Below are 22,475 nucleotides of genomic sequence, written 5' to 3'. Positions count from 1 at the left end.
GAAATATAATTTAAAATAATTCAAAATACCTTTCTAAATGATGTACTATCGGGACGTGCGTTAAAAACAAAAGCAATGTATATACAAATATTATATTAATCAAAGTTTTCGCAACTCTGTTCAATTTAATAAACAATCAGATTACATTCCACTGGACACTGTTAAGAAGAGGAGCGTAACAGAATAATCCATGTTTGCGTTAGGTTCTTGGAAAATTAAAAAAAAAAAGAAAGAAAAGAAAACGAGAACAGTTCGCGCGGTTCTACACGTAATATCGAGCGACCCGGTGACCTCTCGTCATGCAATTGATTATTTCAGGTGAGGTAGTCGGAATATGTTGTCAGCAAGGAGGCGTAGTCCGTTATGGAGAGTCGGTCGGACAGCATAAAGGATCCGATTTATTATCCTGCGATGCAGGAGATCGCGGAGGGGTCCGTGACCGCGATCGACAGCGAAACGATCGACAGAAGGAGCAGGAGTTCGGCGGGTAGCCAAGAGCTCGGTTTCGAGGAGAGCAACGCGTTGAAAGTACCACGTAAATTTATCACTAACTGGCGACAGGCCTGCGATCGTACACGCGACAAGACGAAGGATTTGTTGAAGAGATGGCGAACAGTGTCGAACGCCGTCGACGAGATCGTCGATCCGCCGGTTCCCAACAAGCAATTGGAACGTCCCGGTTGGAGCGTGCACGTTTGGAGTAAGCACACGTAAATTCCTCTTTAGAAAGAAAACGTCGGGCACGATACCACCAGACGAGAACCGCTTTGAGTAGAGATCGCGTGCACCGCGTTTCTCTTTCTACGCTCGTACGTTCAGGGAAAGATTAAGGGGGATGATAGCTGCCGTTGCGTTCAAGGAAATCTTTGGGAAATTTTTACGAACTCGAATACGCGAATGATGGTCCACTAGAGACGTTCGCGCGGCTTTAATTTCACGTTGGTTACTGCTGAGATCTAGATCAAGAGAAGCTAAACAGTACGTTCCCGATAAGTATTCAAGTGTAACGGGCAGAGTAAAAGCTCCAGGTAAAAGTGAAATTAATAAGCTTCCGTTATCACTAGACTGCGGATCTTTATGCATTTATAGGAAATTTGAATGCGCAGGAACCTACAAAATGTGAACAATATGCAAGAATATAAAAAAGATTGAAAGTAAAGTTCACGTTATAATATTTGCAGAATAAAATAGATATTCCTATTTAGGTTCAATTTTTCTAGGCACGTTCGCGAGGATTTTATTTTGCATAAAGATCCGCAGTCTAGTTACTACGTTCAGAGAGGTATTCTATATCATGAGACTATCCTCTAGAAGTCCTCCAGCTGTAGGTCTGGATGCTATAGGTCCCTATGCTATAGATCTCGAGGTCCATGCCTTGATCCGACTCTGAGTACAATTTCTCTAACTTGAAGTTGATAAAATCCATAGTTGATCAATTCCATCTCGTTCTTTTCTTTCTCGCTTGGCCTTTGTTTTCTTTTTTTTTTTTTTGGCTCTCATCGACACAGCGACCTGGGTGAGTCGATACCCCAGCGACGAGAATCTCGAGGCTATCGAAGAAGATGGGACCGCCATGGGAGGTAGATTGAAGGATCTAGCGCCCCTACAACGGGATAAATTCGCTCACTTTTTCACGTACCTGCTGGACCACGACAGAGACGGTTACGTCGACAGGCAAGACTTTCGAATGCTTTCGGAGGTATCTACCAGCTTATACGCAAAATAAATGGACCGTTTATTTCGAAAGTGGTGCAAGTCCATTTTCTCTTGTTTCGAGAAAATTAAAGGTTAACGTACCTGTTAATTAAAAAATTTAGGCAAATTATATGAAGTCCGGCAATGTTTCTACTGTTTTGTCGATATGTAATTTGGTTATATAAATTTGTTTTAGGCGTGTTTTGGTAAACCGATGTATACTTACGGGCCGCAAATGGACTTGCACCACTTTCAAAATAAACGGTCCGAATGCTTATGCTTATTTCCAAGGTAGAGTTAAATCGATATTTGTCGTTCTGGTTGATTCAATTTTTGACTTGTCGAGCTAAAGAGTTACTTGGTAGAACCTCAAGAAACCTTGAAACGAATAAAATGAAAAACATTTTTAAAAAGCGACTCAGGAGATTCGCGGATTGGTCTTGGAACGGGCCGGAATACCTGCGATTGCTGGAGGCCGAGGAAGGACTGGCGGAATTGATCCTGGACGAGAGGAAGTACGACGGAGAACAGGGAAAGAGGATCGGTTTGGATGACTGGCTGTGCTGGTGGGCACGTGTCGTCGCACCTGTCGGCGGCGCTTCCTACAACGACATCCCTTTCTGGCTGAAGATCTTGCCGAAGATATTTTTTCTCGCGATCAACAGCTCGGCGAACGGTGTCATTTCGAAGAGCGAACTCGCCGCGTTCTACGGATCGGTCGTTTGCTTGGAGTCCGACCGGATCTCTAAGTGCTTGGACATTGCTTACAATTCTATGACTTCGGTAAATCGTTCTTGCTGAATTTCGAGTCGTGTTTTTGAAACGCTTTATTTATTATGCATATAATTCGTCCACGCATACAGTCGTCGATGAAATTGTAGAGTCGCCTGAAGCGAGTCACTTGAATGAAAAAACAGGTTTTTCGAGATTTTACTAAAGACTTGCCAAGTCTCCGATAATTTGATCGACGACTGTACAACCAGAACAAACAACTGTCGGCGTATCCGCATAGCTCGAGGACTCGTTCTATTGAGAAACATGAATAGAAAGCACAGAAGTCGAGAGCAGTGGAGGTATAAGGAGCACACGAGAACGGTTTAAAATGATTTTTTTTTCTTTCTTCAGAACGGAGGTCATCCTCTTGGCTGGGCGCAGTATCAGCTCGTGTACGGTAACTTCCTGTTCGGTCGAGGTCCGTTCGGTCCGGGCGAACATTTCCTCGGCATGACGGATTCCTGCATACTTCGCGGCAACGATGTACCATTCCCCATCGATTATTCTGCGATGAATACGCCCAAGGACAAATTGGAGGTGTACAGTCCGCACTGCAAGACCGCTCGACGCAGCGTCGTAGTTTAAAAAAAGAAAACGAATGTTTATAGGTACAAGCGACAATCGATAGAAACGACCCGGCGCCAAAATGGATCACCGTCACCCTAATCGTATATTCGCATTCCGTTCCGCGCGTCCTCTCGTCGCGTGAGGAACTCTTCTCAGACCGATTTATTTATAAACACACGTGTATTTTGGCACTTTATTCTATACAAACACGCAAATATATATACGTGCGATTAGAATGTACGAATTATTCCGATCGCATTTTCGATAGAAACGACGGATACGAAGGTTATTGCGAGATTAAACGACTGCTTGGCCTCATCGCGGAAAGGACGCCCGGTTTTCAATTGTCCACGAATATTTATCGATTCATGTTTGTACGTGATTCCGCGCATCGATAACGTCGAGACGCCCGTCGCGACGGAACGACGACGAGTCGATAAATTCACTGTCCGTCGCGAGATTCTTGGCGAACGGCGAGCAACGAACTTCGAACGATGGAACTTTGGTCCTCTAGATGGTTTTCGCATATGCGCCCACGACGTACATCTCGATTCCGGATTCATTCGTGCCTCTTTCGATTTTAAACAGGCCCCTGTCACCCCATTTTTCACCCCAAGAGTTCGTGACCAACTGGAACAAAAGGTAACGTCGCAATGAATCGCTGGATCCCAAAGAAAACGGAGTTTCTGCTTTATATAAACAACAAACTTTTGTAGGAGATTCGAACTCATGGATCCATAGTCGACCGATTATACCTACATTACCAATCGTGTACCCTACGATTCGTGTTGTCGTTTGACTTCTCATTCTTGGATATGGGAGACGCGGATACTACACTTTTACGTTATACATTTTACGTTATCGAAAATCGGGGCTGATCGAGTAATCTTACCCAGAATTTACGCGATTCTTCGAAAGACGATTCTTCACCCCATCCGATTATCCTCACCGCATGTAACTCAATTTCGTCGTTCTCCAGACTTCGATCGTGTCTATACACTGTTCCCGCAACGTAGTTAAACAAATCACGATAGACCATCATGATAGCTGCGAACATTGCAATATTTCTGTCGTCAACACATTTTACGTTAATCAGGCACGGGAAAGTTACCTTGCACGGAGCCCCACGTTAAGATATCGTACATAATGTCGTTCTCGTTACACAAACGATAGGTAGGTCCAACTTTGTACAGTTCTGTTCGAAGTGGATCCGGTGGAGGTGCGCAACCAGCTTCCTTCAAGGTGGTATTCCTTTCCAGTTTGCATCTCTCGGCGATCCCATTGCCGCTCGTATACGGATAGCATGCTTCGTCGACCAAGCTGGAAAGGAAATCGTTTCAGGGAAATATAATTTATTGCATTTTCAATGCGTCCATGTATCAAACTATATTTTCAGGTCTGGTAGGGTTAACTATCCCGAACCGAAGCAAAGAAATTACTCAATAATTACCCGAACTTCTTCACAAATTTCCATGCTATTTCCGTTTGTCCTTTTTCGCATCCTTTGTTTTTGATGTTGCACGAGATCAAGTGTTGCGCGCTAAGATCGACCCTCTCGACGCCCTTGCTCATGATAGCGAATCTATCGGATGCTATACTCGCGACACTTCTCACCCAGGATGAGCTACACTTTCCTTGGTCTACGACACCGGAAATGTAACCTGGCCAATGTTTCCTGGCGTCGAATTCCCGTGGCAGTGTGTCGGGATCAAAAATACGTCGAATACATTTCATCTGTTTGAACTTTAACGACAGAACGCGTTAAAAGATTCTACGTTTATGAAATTAATTAATAATTTTCGATGTCAAGTGGCAATTAATTTTGTCGTAAGTAGTAACGTTACTAGAGATGGTTTTATACCAGAAGATCCTTACTATTTCCGACGGCTCGTCGCAACCCAAGAAAAACTTGGCTTCTTCGAGCTTTGTGCCCCAAAATATATTGTTAGGATCATCCACGAGGCACCGATCCTTCTCGCAGTCCACTGTAGCGTCTCTGCCCATTGGGATGCATTTACTGAAACCGAAGGAACGTTAAAAAAAATATAGAACGTCACGACACATGGACATTTCTAGCGTACACCTACATTGGAAAGATAAGAAAGAAATTTACCATTTGTTGCAGTTGTCTTTCAAGGTTTCGTTGATGTTGTAGTATCTCCCCTGGAAGAAGCATCCTGGAACCCCGAACAAATTAGCTTTAGAATAGTCACCTGGGATCGTTGATATTTATCAGAGAATAGACTTTTCCCGATTGCGAAGCCTGCGACCTAAAGACCACACGTGGCTTTTGTGTACAAATTAGATGGAGTTTGAATAAGTTGTGCCCCAAAACGTTTGCTCTTTTGAACCTTTTGCCAAAGAAGGAAACGAGACAAACAAATCGACAAACCTCAAATTTATTCGAAGCCTAGGGTTTTGCCCATCTCTGTATGTAGCAAACATCGTTTCGTAATTCCAGCAAACCGAATGCCAAAAGTTTCCTCGCCTCTGGTTAACTACTCACTTCTTATTTCTTCGGGAGCCGACGTTGTGGTGACGTTGACTCCTCCGCAGTGACTCCAGAAGTCTGGACAGCAATCGTCGTCGCTACTTCGTTTGCAGAAATCGTCGCAGTAGCATAACGTGTTGTGTATCGGGGCGTTGCACTCGTCCTGACGTCCTGGACAACATCTGCCCGAGGGATACTTCGCAGCGCAGTAAGAACCAGGAAAGTCTCTCACACTCTTCACGACGGACAGCAACAGGACGAAGACGATCGCCGTTAGACTCTCGGACGATCTCATCTTCGACGATTTCGATTCTGCAACGAATTCGGCTGTCTGTGATCGGAGAACACATCCTTACCTCTTTTTCGATAATATTCAAACTACGAAGGTACGAAAATTGTACGAATTCTACGCAGATACCAATTCGTAACATGGAAAATCGTGACATGGATTTTTCGTTGACACGTTTCGGGTCAGACGTTGCAGTCAGACGTTCTATTACCCTTAATCCGAGGCTGCTCGACAAGGAAGGCTTATTGAAACGTATTTCAGGCGAGGGGTTAAGAGTGAGTTTTCTTCGAAAGTTCATGGGTCTATTCAGGCCATCTCAAAGATCCAGAGATCCAGTTTCAATGAAATGCCCTTGGTATATTAAACAGAAGACTCGTTTCTGTGGAACGAGCACCATCATCGGTACAAAACGTAACGTTACTGGGATTTGGCCTCGATCTGGCACATAAACTCGCGAGTAAGACTCATCTGGTAGATTCTTCGTTAGAAGTGACGCTATTAATCGTTTCTCCAATGACTTTATAGTTTATTAGCCTGTCAGAATCCGCTAGATAAGCCTGAACGATGAGTCCAACTAGCAGATGCGCGATGAAAACCATTGATAATGTTCTCCGTGCCAAACCTATTAGTGTCATCGTACCATGCACTCATTACGATATCGAAGTCCCGCAAGCGTTACATTCATCTGGACCTCTGACAGAACCTGAACTTCTGTTGGACCCTCGCAAGCAGCTTAGATCGTCAATGTTTCAAGGAGTTTCGAATCTAGAATGCATATTCGAGATAGGGAAGAACGAACAGGGCACACGCGAGTTTACCGTACTTTCGTTTCACGGAACTATCGCGGCAAACTTTTCAACCGCACTTTCACTCTCTGAAAACGTAAACGAACCTTGGTCGAGTTTCGGAATTCGGACGTGGCGCGAATACGTTGTCGGAAACAATGTCGAGGCTCGTCGCGTAGCTCTTTCGAGTTCTCGTTACATTTTATTCAGCCTTCGTCCAGGTGTACTCGATAGATTTGGGATTCAACAGCTGGCATCGTTCGTCGACGACGGTGCCAAAATGCGCGAGCGTTCGACGAGTCATCCTGTCTCGTTTGGTATCGCTTCGAAGCGCGTCCCTATCTTCCTCGTTAAATGTCACACGCGCAATTTGCTCGTTGCAAGGTTCGTTCTTCCCCGCGACAAGGTGGAGGAAGTAGACCGTGTTGACCCTGGTACATCTTGTGCAACGTGGTAGCGGCTCGAGCTTAATTTGGATTTTTCTGTGTACCGTTCCTTCTTCCGTCTTTATATAGGTATCGAAGGTAATAGAAATCGTGTTAGAGAGTGATTTAATCTAAATCATAAACAAAGAAATTTATAGGTTAAATAATAATCGACACTGTGGCATTGGATACGATTGGACAATAAGAAAACGTGTCAGACTTAGGTTCAACGAGCAGAATTCTCGCAGTATCGTCGATACATCAATCGAGCCTCTACGTGTGGTCGTTAACCGAACGTATTATAATATTAATGGAATTTGCTAGACTGGAACGTATCGCATTCGGTTTTTTGACCTCGCAGTCGTCGCTTTTCACGCACGGTCGACCATTCATCTTCGAGATGCGGTAGTAGCTTTGAACGATACAACACAAATTCAAACTGTCTATTTACATTCCATACGATTCTCCTAAATTAGAATTTAAATTGCGCCTTAGTTTACGCGACACAGAGTACGAGTGAACGAGTACGTAAGGTCTGAAAACTTCGAGTACGAAAGGAAGAGAGACGAACGAGAATCCCAGTCGTCTCAGGCATCCCTCCTCGGTTACTTTGCGCGCATCGTTCGTCAAAGTGTCCCGCGACTCGCTCGAGAATCCGTTTGCTGCGAATCGCGTAACGAATCGTGGAGTTTCTATTATAACTTAGCATACACGTACGAACGAGCGAGCGAAAGACGTTCTTGACCCGTTTCGTTTCATTAGGGATAAAGCGACGACGCCAGCCGCGATACGATTACACGCATCTGCCCACATGTTGGGTAGCTGAAACCGTGTCTTGCGGAAGATAAAAGATCTACCCTTCTCGATCGCGAAGACACCCTCGATGATCCTAGATTCGGGTTTCGTATACGTATCACCCTTCTGTAATCATTTTATGTACGCATACGTCACGATGGAAGCGTTCGGTGCAGCGCTTGACGTCAGGGATGGAATTGCTCAATGAATGTAATAAATGGATAGCTATGCAATCTTTTACAACTCTGCCACGATCGAGATGAACGCTTCGACGAACAATTCGCTGGGACGAATCCGAGAGCTCGGTATCCTGATTCGTTACATCGAAATCGATCCGACAGATGGAAACAAGCGATGGACTTAATACCGTGTCGGTGCTATCGCCACCGCGAAAGACAGAAATTAACGAAGATATAATTTATCATATCTTAAACGAGCAACGATTATTTTCAGACCGCGATCATCGTACTTAGCGCGTCGCGTGCTACTGATCATTCGCTTCCTATCTCTATTTTCCATATTAGATCAGCTGTTCCTATATTCCACCTCCTCCTGCTATTTTCTTTAAAATTCTCCTTGTGTAAGCGATCGATCGATAACATTCGAGACATATTTTCCCCATCGAACGTCGTTATTATCAATCCACGAGGCAATTCGAGGAAAAATCCGATACGCCTCTAACGCCGGTATCTATATTTGGATCGCGCGTCATGTATTCCCGCGCGAATCCTTCAGAATTCGAACAATTTTTTATTCGACGCAAATTATAGGTTTGTCGGGGGAAAAAAGCCGGGCATAATAAACAGCCTGTCATGGCGGTGGACATGACATCACGCGGTTACATCGAATACATCACGAGGCAGAATTCCATTAGATCCGCTTCGAGGAAACACGCGTAATTTCGGGTAACAAACAAACGCGTACGCCTGATGCGAACGACTCTGCCAGCCACGCGTTCGTAAGACGCTTCTGCGAGACGAGATTCCTTTACCGAGCATGATCGACGAACGCGGTGACATAACGCGAGTTATCAAAGTTTGCGTCAACGTTTACGACAGCTGTCTCGTCACTCGAGCTGCGGTAGATTATCCGACGATCGAGGAATAACGCAGAAGCAAAACTGTTGAATACTAGGATAACTAATACCTTTAAGAATTAAAAATTTACGTATGTAATTTATACTAATCATCGTCGGTTATCCGATCAATCTTAAGGAGGGAGGTGTTGGATATCGCTTAGGCTGATCCGTACCTTCTGTACTGTACCATCTGTACTGGAATCTTCGTTACTCTAGGTTAATCGGTAGTTTTATCTTCACGGGATAAGTAAATATTTGTAAGTTTCAAACCTAGTTTTATCCGTCCATACACCAATTACGCATCCGACCCTCGTACCCTTACTCGCTAGCTTCGATTCTCATTGGTCCTTCCCCTCGTTTCTACCACCTTCTGAATCCTTAAACACAAACCTTTAAAAGGCACACCAAAACTCCTCTCTCGACCTTTTTCGTAACACAATTCAACAGAAATAGGAACGCAGCGGTAATCTAGTTTCCAAGTACCGAATTGCAGTAGAAACCGAACATCGAAATAAATCGGAATCTAGCAAAACCCGTAACGTTCGATTACAAGAGGTTACGAAAGCGTCGGAAGGTTACCGAATCGCTGAAAACGTGGGACCGACAGGAACGGAAGTAGCCGAGGATCCTGACGCATGCTATTTATTTGGAATTAGGGAGCAGACCGATGGGATTCGTGTCGCTGGTATACCCGAGGGTTTCGGTACCGAAAAAGCAACTCCTATCGACGAGTATCCGATTTAAAATTACCGGCGCCGAAAGTTGATACAAAATACGCGTAAGCATCGCTACTTATAACTTACAATTATAGCGGCGCGTTCGAGATCGGTGGCTGTTTTAAGAAAGACTCGATCGGCGAAAAGAGGTTGGAGAAAGAGGCTGGCGACATCGTATATTTTTAAGTGGGTGTTGAACGGTTCAGGGCCGAGGGGTTCCGTTTATCCGTAAAACGAATGGGCCATCGGATGGACACCCCGTTCGATATTCTGGATGCGCTTATTTTTACAGCACCGCGCGAGAAGTCGAACGAATGCCGAGCAGAATATCGAACCACCTGTTGGTACCGAACCGAATACAAAGAGAAACACTGACTTCGATCGAGTCCGTTAGTTAATTTTAAACTCGTCTTCACGCTAAATAATGTTCGCGGGCCCTCGAAAGCGCAGAACGGCAATCAGTCCAAGTCTCATAAAACGTTTGAAAGCCTAGACGTTTTTTTCGCGATTCGCAATAAACATTGCGCGTTTAATATCTCTCGTTTCGCAAACACGCGCCTTCCCCTCCCGTCTTCTCACGTGGAGAGATTCTTTTTCCTCTTCTTTCATTCCGTTTATCGGAGGACGCGCCGATGCTTGTACGAGATTTTTTAAATTGTTCGCGCTAAAAATAAAACAAACGTCATATTAACGCGTATGCGCCCGTCGTCCCAAATACCGATCGTTCTTCCTGAGTTGTGGATGAGATCGTGACTTGTTTATTTATAATTACGCGTGTTTCAACAAGCGAGATCAGCACACCCGCGCGAGAATCTTCCGTCCGCGTTACCTGTTCTTGGAAATTAACTTTTGTTTACTCGATCTGGCTCGTGACGCGACATTCGAGGTAACGGAATCATCCTTTGATAACAAGAAACAGAGGGAAACTCGAGTTATGTTAACAATTATTAAACGAAGTACTCGTGTCTACATGATGAGTCACAGATGAGACGATAATAGCTTTTATGTTGTTTTCATACTTCTTCGTAACTTTCGCGAATATCGCACAATTGCACATTTTATGTTTACTGCACGCGTTTTATTGCAGACGAGGCAGGATCAGATTTTTTTTTTTTTTAAGAGAAACATCGAGAAAAACATAGTTTAAGATCCGACTGACGCAATTTAAGAAAGCTTGGTACGATTTACGAGCCTCGATGACTTTTAAAAGTATCATCGCGATTTTTATGATATCGCGATACGTTGACGAAATAAATGTTGTGTATTCACGCAGTGAATTTAGTTTTATGAAAACGTAAACATGTAAATGTAGCTCATGAAACATTCAGGATTGAAAGGTTTTACGCAATCGTCGTACAATAACGGCCACTAACAGATTAAGAGGTAGGGGATGCAGACGTGAAAATAAAATTTCGTGTCCTGTCGCGAAATGTTGTAAGATGTTCGTCACAACGTGCCTTGAATTCCTCTAGATACGTTTTCGCGAATCTGGATTAAGGCTAATCGTGTATGGTATAAAAAAAGATCCAGACGCGTAGCGATAACGCCACTGTATGCACAAGATTGGAAGGAGCGTCCTTAGGTAACTTTACTTACATTTACTAAAAATATTTACCAACTGCAAAGGTCAGAGCTAAATACATACACGAAATCAATGGATTCTTTCTCAAGATTTTCCTTCTCAACTTTGCGTTCGATTGCAATCAGAAGAGTGCATGTCCGATACAATGACGTCACATCTCGACCACTATGTCTTTACGAAACAAGAACTCGAACTTCAAACAAATTTCAAACTGGAACAGATAACGCTGTCAAACAAAGCGTCGTATACGAACTCTACCCTCGACGAATAATTTTTTCGCGACTGGTACTGCGAAACGAATCATCGTTGTTTAAGCAAAATAAAAAGTACAATCTAGTCGTTCGCATTCGACAGCTTCGGCTGAGAGTGCCATCGGCAAGGTAAGAAGATAAATCGCGATTATCGATTTGTCGAGATGTCGATTGGTGGTATTATACAACAAAATTGTATAACAAATCTGCAAACAATAGATAACGGAAGCAGAACAGTCGGGACGACCAAGTATTCCATGGAGCTATAGAAATTATCCTTGACAGTGAATGATGCTTCATTCCGGAGGGTCGTGTCTCCTAATAAAAATTTGTGGGACCAACTGTTGGAACCAGTTGTTCGCCAACTCTACATTCGTCGTAAAGCTGTATTAAAGTTCGCTGTGTTGTAGTCCAATTTAAATTCGCATAAAAATTTCACGTGCTGAAATTTGTACGATAAAATAAAGCGATTGGCGAAACACACACCATGTCGTTTTCAGTTCAAGTTTCGAACTCATACATGTGCCATCTGACAACACTTTTCGGTCGTGAAATTGTGAGAAACTCCGCGGTTTATAAAATCGACCGTTTCACGTGCAGTCATTATCAGAAAGGACCCCGTCCCAATGGGTATCGTGTTATCTACTTTAAATTTCCGAAAGGGACACCACGAAGTTGTTTATCACTTACTCGTGGTCAGGAGCTGTTATCGAGGCTTTCGTGGGTCCAGAGAAGGGGCTAGTTTCTTCGTCGAATATCCGCTACCACCTGCCAAGTAAAAAAGGAAAGACACTCCACGTACTCGAGTACTCTGGAATACGAAGTCACGGTTGGTTCGCGATCGTCAAAGATTAGAAGAGAATCAACCGGTGCTGGCGGCTCGAAAGCACGAGCCTAACTGGTCCGCGACCACGCTAAGTAAACGCGAGGTAAACGCGGGAGTGTCGTATGTGTCCCGCGGTTCATCGTGATTCAGTTCCGTTCGATTCGCGTTTCTTTTCGCTCGATTACCTACCTAGCGGATCTCTTTGCCACTTCCGTCGAGATTCGTCATTCCTCGGATATGCAAAGGTCTCCTATCAGACTCGTCATCGACACTGTCGTCGTCGTCGTCCTTTTCCACCTCTCATCTCCCGTACGAAATTAGGTCTGATTAGTAACTAATTGTAGTAACTAATTGACAAACCAGTAACCGACTGGTCTGCATCTGCAACACTAGACATTGCGACTCAGATGTCATTTATATAGGCATACAACGTTCATCTCCACACTTTAGAAACCCTAAGATTTAGGGTCTAAATCCTAAATCTGTTCATGGACGCTGGTGTTTCGTTTGAAATCTCTTCTCTTCCGAGTCTCTTCTGTCTATTTTCTTTTCATTTTCGTTTCGTTTTCTTTCCTCTTCGACCGATACATTTTTATCTTATGCATTAACAAAGCTCAGTGCACTGTTCTCTCGCGACCACACTCTGTAATTTCCCTTAACGCTCTTATTGTTCGGTGATCCGGCCCAAGAGCGTAATAAATGAATGATTTATACGAATATCCACAGATAAGGGTAACCTTGAGTATAAAAATATCGTTTCAAGTCCATAAGCCGTCTATACTGTAAAGTTACTACGCCATATTCATACTTTCAATTTTATGTGTGTCCTAGTTTCAATCGTCTACTCAAAATTAATAGACTAATTATCGGGGACGGAAGAGTCTCGATGATTACGAAATGGAATTTTGAAAAAAAAAGAAGAAAAAAAACGGGCTCGTCCGGGATTTGAACCCGGGACCTCTCGCACCCTAAGCGAGAATCATACCCCTAGACCAACGAGCCGTATTGAAATTTAGCCTCTAAAATTACAGTCATAAATCTGATCACTTTAATGAGTCATTTGTCGAACTTTATGATAATACATATTGCTCTATCGATGAGTAATACTCGAACTATCACCTGATGTGGTAATATATATTCATATAGAATACCATTCACTCGGTGAACGCTATCAGAAATGAAGTTCAATGTTTTTTCTAGATCATGTACTCTGGGATCATGTATATGAAATTAACGTACACCGATAGAGGAAGAAGACATATTTCTTTTTTTTTTTTTTAATGTATGTGTACCGTCAAAAAATCATGGAGAGTTCTGTTTTTCAGAAAGATTCCTTAGTAGAATTTATGAATTTTTTACTCGTGAAACCTTTTTGTCATTTATTTGATGTAAAATAAAAGTTGTTTAGCATTAGATATGAACAGCTACGATACGTTATGTTGATTCTGTAAGAAGCAGATTTCATAACGGCGCCGTGGCTTAGTTGGTTAAAGCGCCTGTCTAGTAAACAGGAGATCGAGGGTTCGAATCCCTCCGGGGCCTATGCGGTTTTTTTTTTTACATTTTTCACACAATTCATTTTATTAATAAAAAAGCGATTATCACAGTGTTGATCGAATAAAGTATTATTTTTGTTAGCGTTTGTACTAACTTAAGATTAAGGACAATTATTTTTCTGGAATATACTATTTATATAGATCCATAAATACCTATGTCGATAAGTGACGCGATAAGAATCGACAACACTTGAAATGCAATCATATTTCATTTCAAAGATACACCTCCGTTATCTGAACGTTTCGCTACTCGAATGCTCTACTATCGGAAGGTCTCATTATCGAAACAAAATACGTCCGGGCTTTGTATCTGTCCCCATTAAAACAATCTATAACATACCGATCGAAATAAATTCCGATTCCGACAATCTGTAACGAAAGTAATAATATTTTATTGCTTCGACACTTTTTCAGATCCTCGTCGGAATATTGGGCGCGAAAATAAAAACCGAAGGTCCTTCGAAACGGCTGTTTACGTATTTCATTCTCGAGACTATACCCAGTATCATTAGAGACCAGACATTCTTTGTAGAGCAATTAAGAAACCATTACAAAATCCTTCTGTTTGTTGATCGCGAAGGAATTCTACTTTTTTAAAGAGTCTGATTTTTGCTGTACGATTTAATTCGTTTACGTTTATATACAACGTGTTTGCGTGATCGATACGGTACTCTATGGTAACGAAACGTTCGAGAAAACGTCTTGTCCAACGAAGTCTTGATAAGACTTCGAATCGCTTCGATTGCATTTTGTTCGTCGCTAAAGGTATCGTCAGCACGTAAAAAACATGGGGAATACGGAGAGCAACGTAGCCAGTGGAGTGAAAAAGCAGACGGATTCTGGGTCCATCATGATGTACAAATTGGTCGACTTGAAAGGTAAACATGTCGTTACGTGAGTAAAAAAATTCATAAATTCTACTAGAGAATCTTTCTGAAAAACAGAACTCTTCATGATTTTTCGACGATACACATACATTAAAAAAAAAAAAAAAAGAAGTATGTCTTCCTCCTCTATTGGTGTACGATAATTTTATTAATATGTGAAGAGATGCCTTTACGCAATATCAAAGAATCGTTTGATGCTGTCGAACAGGTGGTGGTTTATTGGTAGACATGATGAAGAGGGCAACGCAAACGAAACAATACGCCGAATTGGATCACGCTCTGAGAACAAAAGTGGAGCCTTATTTGTACAATAAAGGCAGAGGTAAATGGATTCCAGTAGAGAAGCTTGTTTTGCTGCGAAACAAAGATCGACCGAAGCACAAAATGGTAATTAGAGTATCGTCGGATATCCTGGAACGTTACTTTTTATTTCGCCGTTGATCGCGTTGCAGCTACCTCCGTTAAAGGCTATGGAGAATCCGTCCGATTACGACATAGACAAGGACATGGGCGACGAGGAAGTCGACGAGATGACTATAGGTAAGAAAAACAATAGCGATATCATCGAGCAGCGATGGACGACATTTTATTCGAATGACGGACGAGTACGATTAACGTTTAACAATTTGTTCGAGTGTTCGATTCAACTAAGTTTCGTACGTTTTATCCTAGATAAGAGCAAGCACAGATTGGTCTGTTGGAGCTTGAGTCAAAGAGGCGCGGTCGGTGAAACGACTTTACACATGTGCATGTTACACGCGACTGCTATTCACATCGATTTGGCAAAACGTTTGTTGCGCTTCTATCCGAACCTCATCAACGACGTGTACATCAGCGACGAATACTACGGTGAGTAATAACCAAGCTCTGCTCTGCTCGTTCTCGAGCAAACCTTGTACTATCTCTTACCTCCTCTGTCTGTCGTTCGACAGGCGAAAACGCGTTGCACATAGCGATAGTAAACGAAGATCCGTCATTGGTAAAATTCTTGCTCGACAGCGGCGCGGACGTTCACGAACGATGCGTGGGCAACTTTATGTGTCCGGAGGATCAGAAGGCGTCGAGAGCCGACAGCGTGGATCACGAGTGGGTGTGCGTGGCTCCAGAAACGAATTACGATGGGTAACACAACCCTTCCTCGCTTCTGTCAGCAACTTAGGGCGCAAGAATATTTGACGGAATGTCAGATTTTGTTTCCTTCGATGACGTAGTACCTTCGTTCGCGTAGGTACGTTTATTGGGGCGAGTATCCTTTGAGTTTCGCGGCGTGTTTGGGCCAGGAGGAATGTTACAGACTGGTGCTCGCGAGAGGCGCAGATCCTGACAAGCAAGACACGAACGGCAATACCGTTTTGCACATGTTGGTGATCTACGAAAAGCTGGTAAGTACAAGTTTGTAGCTAGCGGACGAACTCGTATCGAAACGAATGAGTTCCCTTTGCAATGGAAGGCTACGTTCGACATGGCGTACGAAGTGGGTGCGTCGCTGTCGCTCAGGAATGCTCAACACCTGACGCCTTTGACGTTGTCGGCGAAATTAGCCAGAATCGAAATGTTCTTTCACATTCTGAACATCGAGAGGGAAATTTACTGGCAGATCGGGAGCATCACTTGCGCGGCTTATCCTCTGTCGCAAGTCGACACTATCGATGTCACCACTGGAAACATCAGTCACAATTCTGCCTTGAATCTGGTGGTGTTTGGAGTAAGTGGAAGACTACAGGTTCGCGGTATCTATTAGAGCTGAAACCAGTGATACCGAACACAGTGATTTTTTAGGAAAAGGACGAACACTTGGAGCTGATGGACGGCATACTGATCGACCTTTTGAATGCGAAATGGGACACCTTTGTAAAATTCCGATTCTATCGTCAATTCTTTCTCTTCTGTTTCTACTTCCTTCTATCGTTGATCAGCTTCACCCTTCGTCCAGGACCTTCGCTGACAACGAGCACACCTGCAGCCACCGACGCGTCTATCGAATCATCGACAGCCATCCGACCGGATCTCCTATCCAACGCTACCCTAATCACCAGTCAAGTCTCGAAAAATTACCTGAACTCCAACATCTCCGAGCTGGTAGAGAGAATCGTGACCACTAGCTTCATTGCGAACCTTAAATCCTCCTTGAACGTGACGCCGGGCTTCTTCGAGAAGCTCAAGCTCGACATTCTGGCAGATGTAACGTTCACGTTGAAGAACGTTTCGCTGATGGAGGGAAACGAGAACGAACTTGTTAACAACTCCTACGAAACGACTCCTGGTGCGAACGAGCACGTGCACCAACGGAAAAATGATACGGCGACGGATTATCTTAAAGCCACGATCAATGGCAGTCTTCTCGCCGCGACGAACCTGATGCGCGATGGCGTCACGTTGTCTGGTAGCAGCCGCAGGAACAATTGGTACATTGCGTCACGTTGAAACAGATTAAGACAAACTCCAAGTTTCTCTTCTGAGATCACGTGTGGCCTTGAACTTAAATTACATCAAGTTTCAATTAGATGAATCCATAGTATTGTAGGAGTCTAAACGAAGAATAAGGCACGGGGATTCGAAGGATTCGGGGATCCTCGGATCCACAGTCGACCGCTTTACCTACGCGACCAATCCCGTACCCTAAGTTTCGTGTTCTTATTTGACTCCTTATTGTTGGGTATGGGAGGCGCGGATACTACACTCGGCTATCCTGAATTGATATTCATTCGCCCTCGAATGTCCGTTTTCTCGGGTTTCGCGTCTCAACAACAGTGCGCGCCGCGCCCTCTTTCGCGAGTGTACTCCCCTCTCTCTTTCTCTCTCGGGTTTTGCGTCACAACAGCAGTGCGCGCCGCACCCTCTTTCGCGAGTGTACTCCCCTCTCTCTTTCTGGAACGTTGTTCTCTCTCGACGCCTCATTGTTGCCCGCTCCACCGTCCTTCGCGTGGCATTGTTGTTCATCGTGACTCATCGTCACTGGCCGGTCCTCTGCCGCTGTAACCCCCCATCCCGGAGCCCCCATATGTAGGAGTCTAAACGAAAAATAAGGCACGGGGATTCGAATCCACGATCCTCGGATCCACAGAATCGACCGCTTTACCTACGCGACCAATCCCGTACCCTACGTTTCGTGTTCTTATTTGACTCCTTATTGTTGGGTATGGGAAGCGCGGATACTACAGTATCCATAGAAAAAACGTGATGCTTGTTGCAATCCTGTAATACAGAGAAAAAAAACTATCGAGACCCCAGAAGTCGATCTAGGATCAAATTGAAATCAAAATCTTTAAAAAAATGTCTCTTGCGTAAATTGCAACAGGCAGAGATCTTCGGAAGAAATATGCCAAGTGTTAATTCCTCGCTGAATTTGCATTCCTAATTCGGCTTTAAATGCCTCGTTAAATCCTCGCTGACGAAGCTATTTTCTTTACCAGGTGGAGCAACCTCACCGAAGAATGCAGACTGATGCAGCTGACGACGTTCTCGGGAAAAATTCGACTAATCGCGGAAATCATGATGGAAGTCGCGGCCATACTTTACATTATCGCGGCGCTACGAGAGGCGAGGTTCCTCGGTCTCAATATGTTTATCGAAAATTTGGTACGGTGATAATTAGACTGCGGATTTTTATGCATTTATAGGAAACTTGAATGTATGAGAAACTACAAAATACACGCAGGATGTAATAATATAAAAGGCTATTAAAAATAACGTTCTTATCGTAATACTTTCAGAGTGAAACAACCTTCTATTTAGATTCAATTTTTGTAGGTACGTTTACAAAGATTTTACTTTGCATCAAGATCCGCAGCCTAGTGATGATACGTAGGTTGAAAAATATCCGTGATGACGTCCACCGTTCTTAAAAATGCATACATTTGAACTGTGGACTACAGGTGTCGCGAGGGCCTTCAAGTAACATTTTCGAAAGGAGATGCTTAAAAAAGATTAAATTCATGTTTACAAGGCCAACGCTTAAAATTCAGACCTTTACTTTGCGTAACTTCTAGGAAACAAATCTCTTTAAATCATCAGCGAATCGTAACTTTCCGAGATTGTTTTCGATTGCTGTAAGATCAAGTTTGTTTAGTCGTTGCGTTCATTCATGATCTGTAGTCTGTGTAGATTCCTTGATGCTTTATCTTTGAGGAATTTCTCAACGAGTGATATTTTATCATTATAGACCGTTGAAACTAATCCTATGTTTACTAGACACGTGTACGTATGAAACGTCCGCAATATTTCATTCCTGTATTTTGATTCGTCTGATGATTTAACAAAGTTTCTGAAGCGAAGAGTCTCTGGCACGAATCCAGGATACGGATCACCTAAGCACTTCGTCCGAAACATGGCTGCTGCTGTCTTCATCATTCATTCTTGGAAATTGTCGGAAATCTCTGGTCTGCAGAGTTTTGTTGTTTCATTCTTGAAAATTGCCTTCCAGCGTTATTAAAGGAACGTCGTTACGTTAGTATGATCGATACAAATCTCGACGCTAACGAGGGGAATTGTTTCCAGATGACTGCACCATCGCGAGTTATGTTCCTCTTCTCCTGTTGTATATTATTGTCCTTTCCGTTCCTGCGGCTGTCTTGCGCGGACGAAGTCGAGGACATGCTAGCGGTCGTCGTGATGTTAACCACTGCGCCCTACTTCCTGTTCTTCTGTAGAGGCTTCAAGACGGTCGGTCCTTTCGTCGTTATGATCTACAGAATGATCATGGGAGATTTGATCCGATTTGTTTCCATCTATTCGGTGTTCGTGATGGGATTTTCTCAGGGTAAGGAGTCACCCTTTAATCCGTAGTTCCGTTTTCGCATCGCTTCCTTAGCCCTGGAACTTTTGGCACGCTAATTGTCTGTTTTGTCATACATCAGAAGCGACATTGACACAGATTATTGCACCGAGAGCTCTTCCATCGTAAAACGGTCGAGACGCTACGCCAAGATTTTACCGTGTTAACCGTTCTGCGTAATTACGCAATTTTACTTTAATAAGCCCTCTCGTATCATTCGAATGTTACTTTTCTTTTTTTAACTACCGTCTGTGAAAATAAACGAACGTTGCATCATTTTTTATCTTTCAGCGTACTACATCATATTTTTATCATTCGACAATCCCAATACACCGGAAGGGGTTGACGATTCGATAAGCAATCCAATGCCATCGCCGATGGAGAGCGTGATGGCTATGTTCCTGATGAGCATGACGAACTTCGGAGATTACTATGGAGCGTTCGAGAGAACGGAACACGAGATGGAAGCCAAGGTATGTAATGTAGGAGTCTAAACGAAAAATAAGACATGGGGATTCGAATCCACGATCCTCGGATCCACAGTCGACCGCTTTACCTACGCGATCAATCCCGTACCCTACGTTTCGTGTTCTTATTTGACTCCTTATTGTTGGGTATGGGAGGCGCGGATACTACACTCGGCTATCCTGAATTGACATTCATTCGGCCTCGAATGTCTGTTTTCTCGGGTTTCGCGTCTCAGCAATAGTGCGCGCCGCACCCTCTTTCGCGAGTGTACTCCCCTCTCTCTTTCTCTCTCGGGTTTTGCGTCACAACAGCAGTGCGCGCCGCACCCTCTTTCGCGAGTGTACTCCCCTCTCTCTTTCTGGAACGTTGTTCTCTCTCGACGCCTCATTGTTGCCCGCTCCACCGTCCTTCGCGTGGCATTGTTGTTCATCGTGACTGGCCGGTCCTCTGCCGCTGTAACCCCCCATCCCGGACGAGCCCCCATATGTAGGAGTCTAAACGAAAAATAAGACACGGGGATTCGAATCCACGATCCTCGGATCCACAGTCGACCCGCTTTACCTACGCGATCAATCCCGTACTCTACGTTTCGTGTTCTTATTTGACTCCTTATTGTTGGGTATGGGAGGCGCGGACACTACAGTAATTTATCTTAAGCTTTTTATGTACCGATCGATCGATTCTGTCGTAGCTCCTGTTTGTACTGTACATGGCGATCGTTGCGATTTTGCTCGTAAACATGTTGATCGCCATGATGGGGAACACGTATCAGAAGATTGCTGAGACTAGGAACGAATGGCAGAGACAGGTACGCTTTGCTTTATCGTTTCCTATGTGCTAACGTTGATAATCGAACTTAACTTAATTTTTATTAAGTTATGCGTTGCAGTGGGCGCGCATAGTGTTGGTGGTGGAAAGAGGGGTAAGTCCGAAGGAAAGGCTGAAGAAGTTAATGGATTATTCGCAGCCGATGTCTGACGGTCGCAGAGCTTTGGTGCTTCGATTGAATCAGTCGGTAAATAACACCCGCTCCTCGCCTTAAAATTATTCAGACGTGGAATAATTAAACGTAACACCTGTTCTAGGAAGAGGATAAGGAAGAAATGAAGGAAATTTTAGAAATGAAGAGAACGCACGATAAATTGTACAAGAAAAGGCAGGCTAAAATGGCGAAGGAAAAGGGCATTATACTAGATGACAATGTTATTCTGTAACGATTTTCCCTTGTTAAACATTTCTTTGCTTCGGTGATATAAATATAAAGCAAGATAATTCAAATATTTTGTATTTTATCGAGTGCCTATTACGTACATGTCTGTTGGGGCACATTAATTAAGTAAATTGTCTTTGTTCGAAATTATTTTATCCAGATGCCCTTCGTCGTTGCAACGTGACTCGTAAAATAAAAAATAGTACCGACGTAACGCAATAACGATACCTAATGTGGTAACTATAGTAACCGTTATAGCTAGCAACGGATACTCGATGTCTCGCGAGCTTGCACGTTACTTTAAGTTCGAGACGCTTTGTGAGTCTTCTAGAAAATTTCAACAGCAATGAGCAAATTGACGTCTCCGATCGATTACAAAAAATTGGAACTAGAGCTTGTAGAAGCCCTTAAAGCCGACGAGTTGTATAAACTACAAAACGACGCGAAACTCAGAGCTGTGGAGCAGAATGTTCCCACGTACGAGGACTTTAGGCAAATGGTATCGTTACGATGCGTTTACTCAGTGCTCTCTATAGATTCTTTGTCTTAAGCAAAATTCACTTTATTCATTTTCAGGTGAACGCTGCGCATTTGAAACCCTTGCAACGCGACGATGTCGAATCCAAAGTAAAGACGTCTTGGAATCCCGTCGCTATTAACAAGAACTCGAACACTATAATGGTTCTCGACGAGTTAAAAGACAAACGGTCCGACGAGGACAGGAGCAACGATGTCTTGGAAAACGAATTGCCTGTCACGTACGAACAATTTATTCGCTCTTGGAAAATAATCAAAGGATACGAGGCTAAATTTAATTATCTCAGACATTTAAGGTATGACGTATGCTAATTTTAACCCTTTCATGGATGTCTCTAATCGAATTTGAATAATCGCCTTCTACTCGATCGATGTTGCAGAGACACTTTACGGGAAAAAGTTTTTTCCATTGAAATCCCTTCGACGTTGTTCGCTGAGCTAATAAATGTTTGCCTCCATCGAACCGTTACGATTACGAGCGATATCGAATGCGTCGTTGAAATCCTAACTGTTTTAAGCGAATGTAACCGATTCTGCTTGACAGCCTGTTTTATGGGAGAAAACGAGAGAGCAACGTGTACACGGTTATTCCATGAGTTGCTTGCCAGAGGAAAAGACGTGCTCCTCAAAAACACGATCAAATCTTTAGGGTTAATTTACGGCATTGTACTTGAATAGCGAAACTGTTCGCGAACAAAAATAAATTGTAAGAATAATCAATCCCAACGATAAGGTAACAGCGTAGTAAACCTCCGTACCGGCCACAGAT

The 22,475-nt window shown here is 43.5% G+C and overlaps 4 protein-coding genes and 2 non-coding genes across 8 annotated transcripts; 4 read left to right on the top strand and 2 right to left on the bottom strand.

The window, feature by feature from the left end:
- Positions 1-7: 7 nt before the first annotated feature.
- On the top strand, positions 8-3,064 carry LOC128877682 (uncharacterized). The gene is made up of 4 exons (XM_054125210.1): positions 8-700; positions 1,509-1,699; positions 2,110-2,478; positions 2,821-3,064. The coding sequence occupies exons 1-4, from the start codon at positions 364-366 to the stop codon at positions 3,052-3,054; spliced, it is 1,131 nt and encodes a 376-aa protein (XP_053981185.1). The 5' UTR covers positions 8-363; the 3' UTR covers positions 3,055-3,064.
- LOC128877681 (tubulointerstitial nephritis antigen-like) lies at positions 3,061-12,355 on the bottom strand. 3 transcript variants are annotated; one of them, XM_054125207.1, is made up of 9 exons: positions 12,139-12,355; positions 6,709-7,157; positions 5,543-5,839; positions 5,150-5,213; positions 4,912-5,053; positions 4,487-4,779; positions 4,148-4,356; positions 3,929-4,083; positions 3,062-3,666 (listed from the first exon to the last, which is right to left on the bottom strand). In XM_054125207.1, exons 3-9 carry the CDS (start codon positions 5,820-5,822, stop codon positions 3,547-3,549), a joined length of 1,263 nt encoding a protein of 420 aa, XP_053981182.1. In that variant the 5' UTR covers positions 5,823-5,839; positions 6,709-7,157; positions 12,139-12,355; the 3' UTR covers positions 3,062-3,546. The 3 variants fall into 3 exon arrangements, with proteins under 3 accessions (XP_053981183.1, XP_053981182.1, XP_053981181.1); XM_054125208.1 differs by lacking the exons at positions 6,709-7,157; positions 12,139-12,355 and adding an exon at positions 6,457-6,638 and having other exon boundaries at positions 3,061-3,666; XM_054125206.1 differs by lacking the exon at positions 6,709-7,157.
- An 849-nt stretch (positions 12,356-13,204) lies between these two features.
- Positions 13,205-13,276, bottom strand: Trnap-agg (transfer RNA proline (anticodon AGG)). The gene has a single exon. It is a non-coding gene; the product is annotated as a tRNA-Pro (tRNA).
- A 466-nt stretch (positions 13,277-13,742) lies between these two features.
- Trnat-agu (transfer RNA threonine (anticodon AGU)) lies at positions 13,743-13,816 on the top strand. The gene has a single exon. It is a non-coding gene; the product is annotated as a tRNA-Thr (tRNA).
- A 602-nt stretch (positions 13,817-14,418) lies between these two features.
- Positions 14,419-21,187, top strand: LOC128877685 (transient receptor potential cation channel subfamily V member 5). Its single transcript, XM_054125213.1, has 14 exons — positions 14,419-14,708; positions 14,926-15,104; positions 15,170-15,257; positions 15,390-15,566; positions 15,650-15,839; positions 15,946-16,099; positions 16,168-16,422; positions 16,497-17,122; positions 18,131-18,296; positions 19,215-19,476; positions 19,783-19,964; positions 20,651-20,767; positions 20,849-20,974; positions 21,045-21,187. The coding sequence occupies exons 1-14, from the start codon at positions 14,618-14,620 to the stop codon at positions 21,171-21,173; spliced, it is 2,742 nt and encodes a 913-aa protein (XP_053981188.1). The 5' UTR covers positions 14,419-14,617; the 3' UTR covers positions 21,174-21,187.
- A 312-nt stretch (positions 21,188-21,499) lies between these two features.
- On the top strand, positions 21,500-22,439 carry LOC128877683 (coiled-coil domain-containing protein 103). Its single transcript, XM_054125211.1, has 3 exons — positions 21,500-21,668; positions 21,746-22,002; positions 22,087-22,439. The coding sequence occupies exons 1-3, from the start codon at positions 21,516-21,518 to the stop codon at positions 22,382-22,384; spliced, it is 708 nt and encodes a 235-aa protein (XP_053981186.1). The 5' UTR covers positions 21,500-21,515; the 3' UTR covers positions 22,385-22,439.
- Positions 22,440-22,475: the final 36 nt, after the last annotated feature.

This window comes from Hylaeus volcanicus, chromosome 5 (assembly GCF_026283585.1).
Source record: "Hylaeus volcanicus isolate JK05 chromosome 5, UHH_iyHylVolc1.0_haploid, whole genome shotgun sequence".
In the NCBI taxonomy this organism is placed as follows: domain Eukaryota; kingdom Metazoa; phylum Arthropoda; class Insecta; order Hymenoptera; family Colletidae; genus Hylaeus; species Hylaeus volcanicus.
The sequence above is the reverse complement of the archived record's forward strand: the minus strand, read 5'-3'. Positions and strand labels throughout refer to the sequence as shown.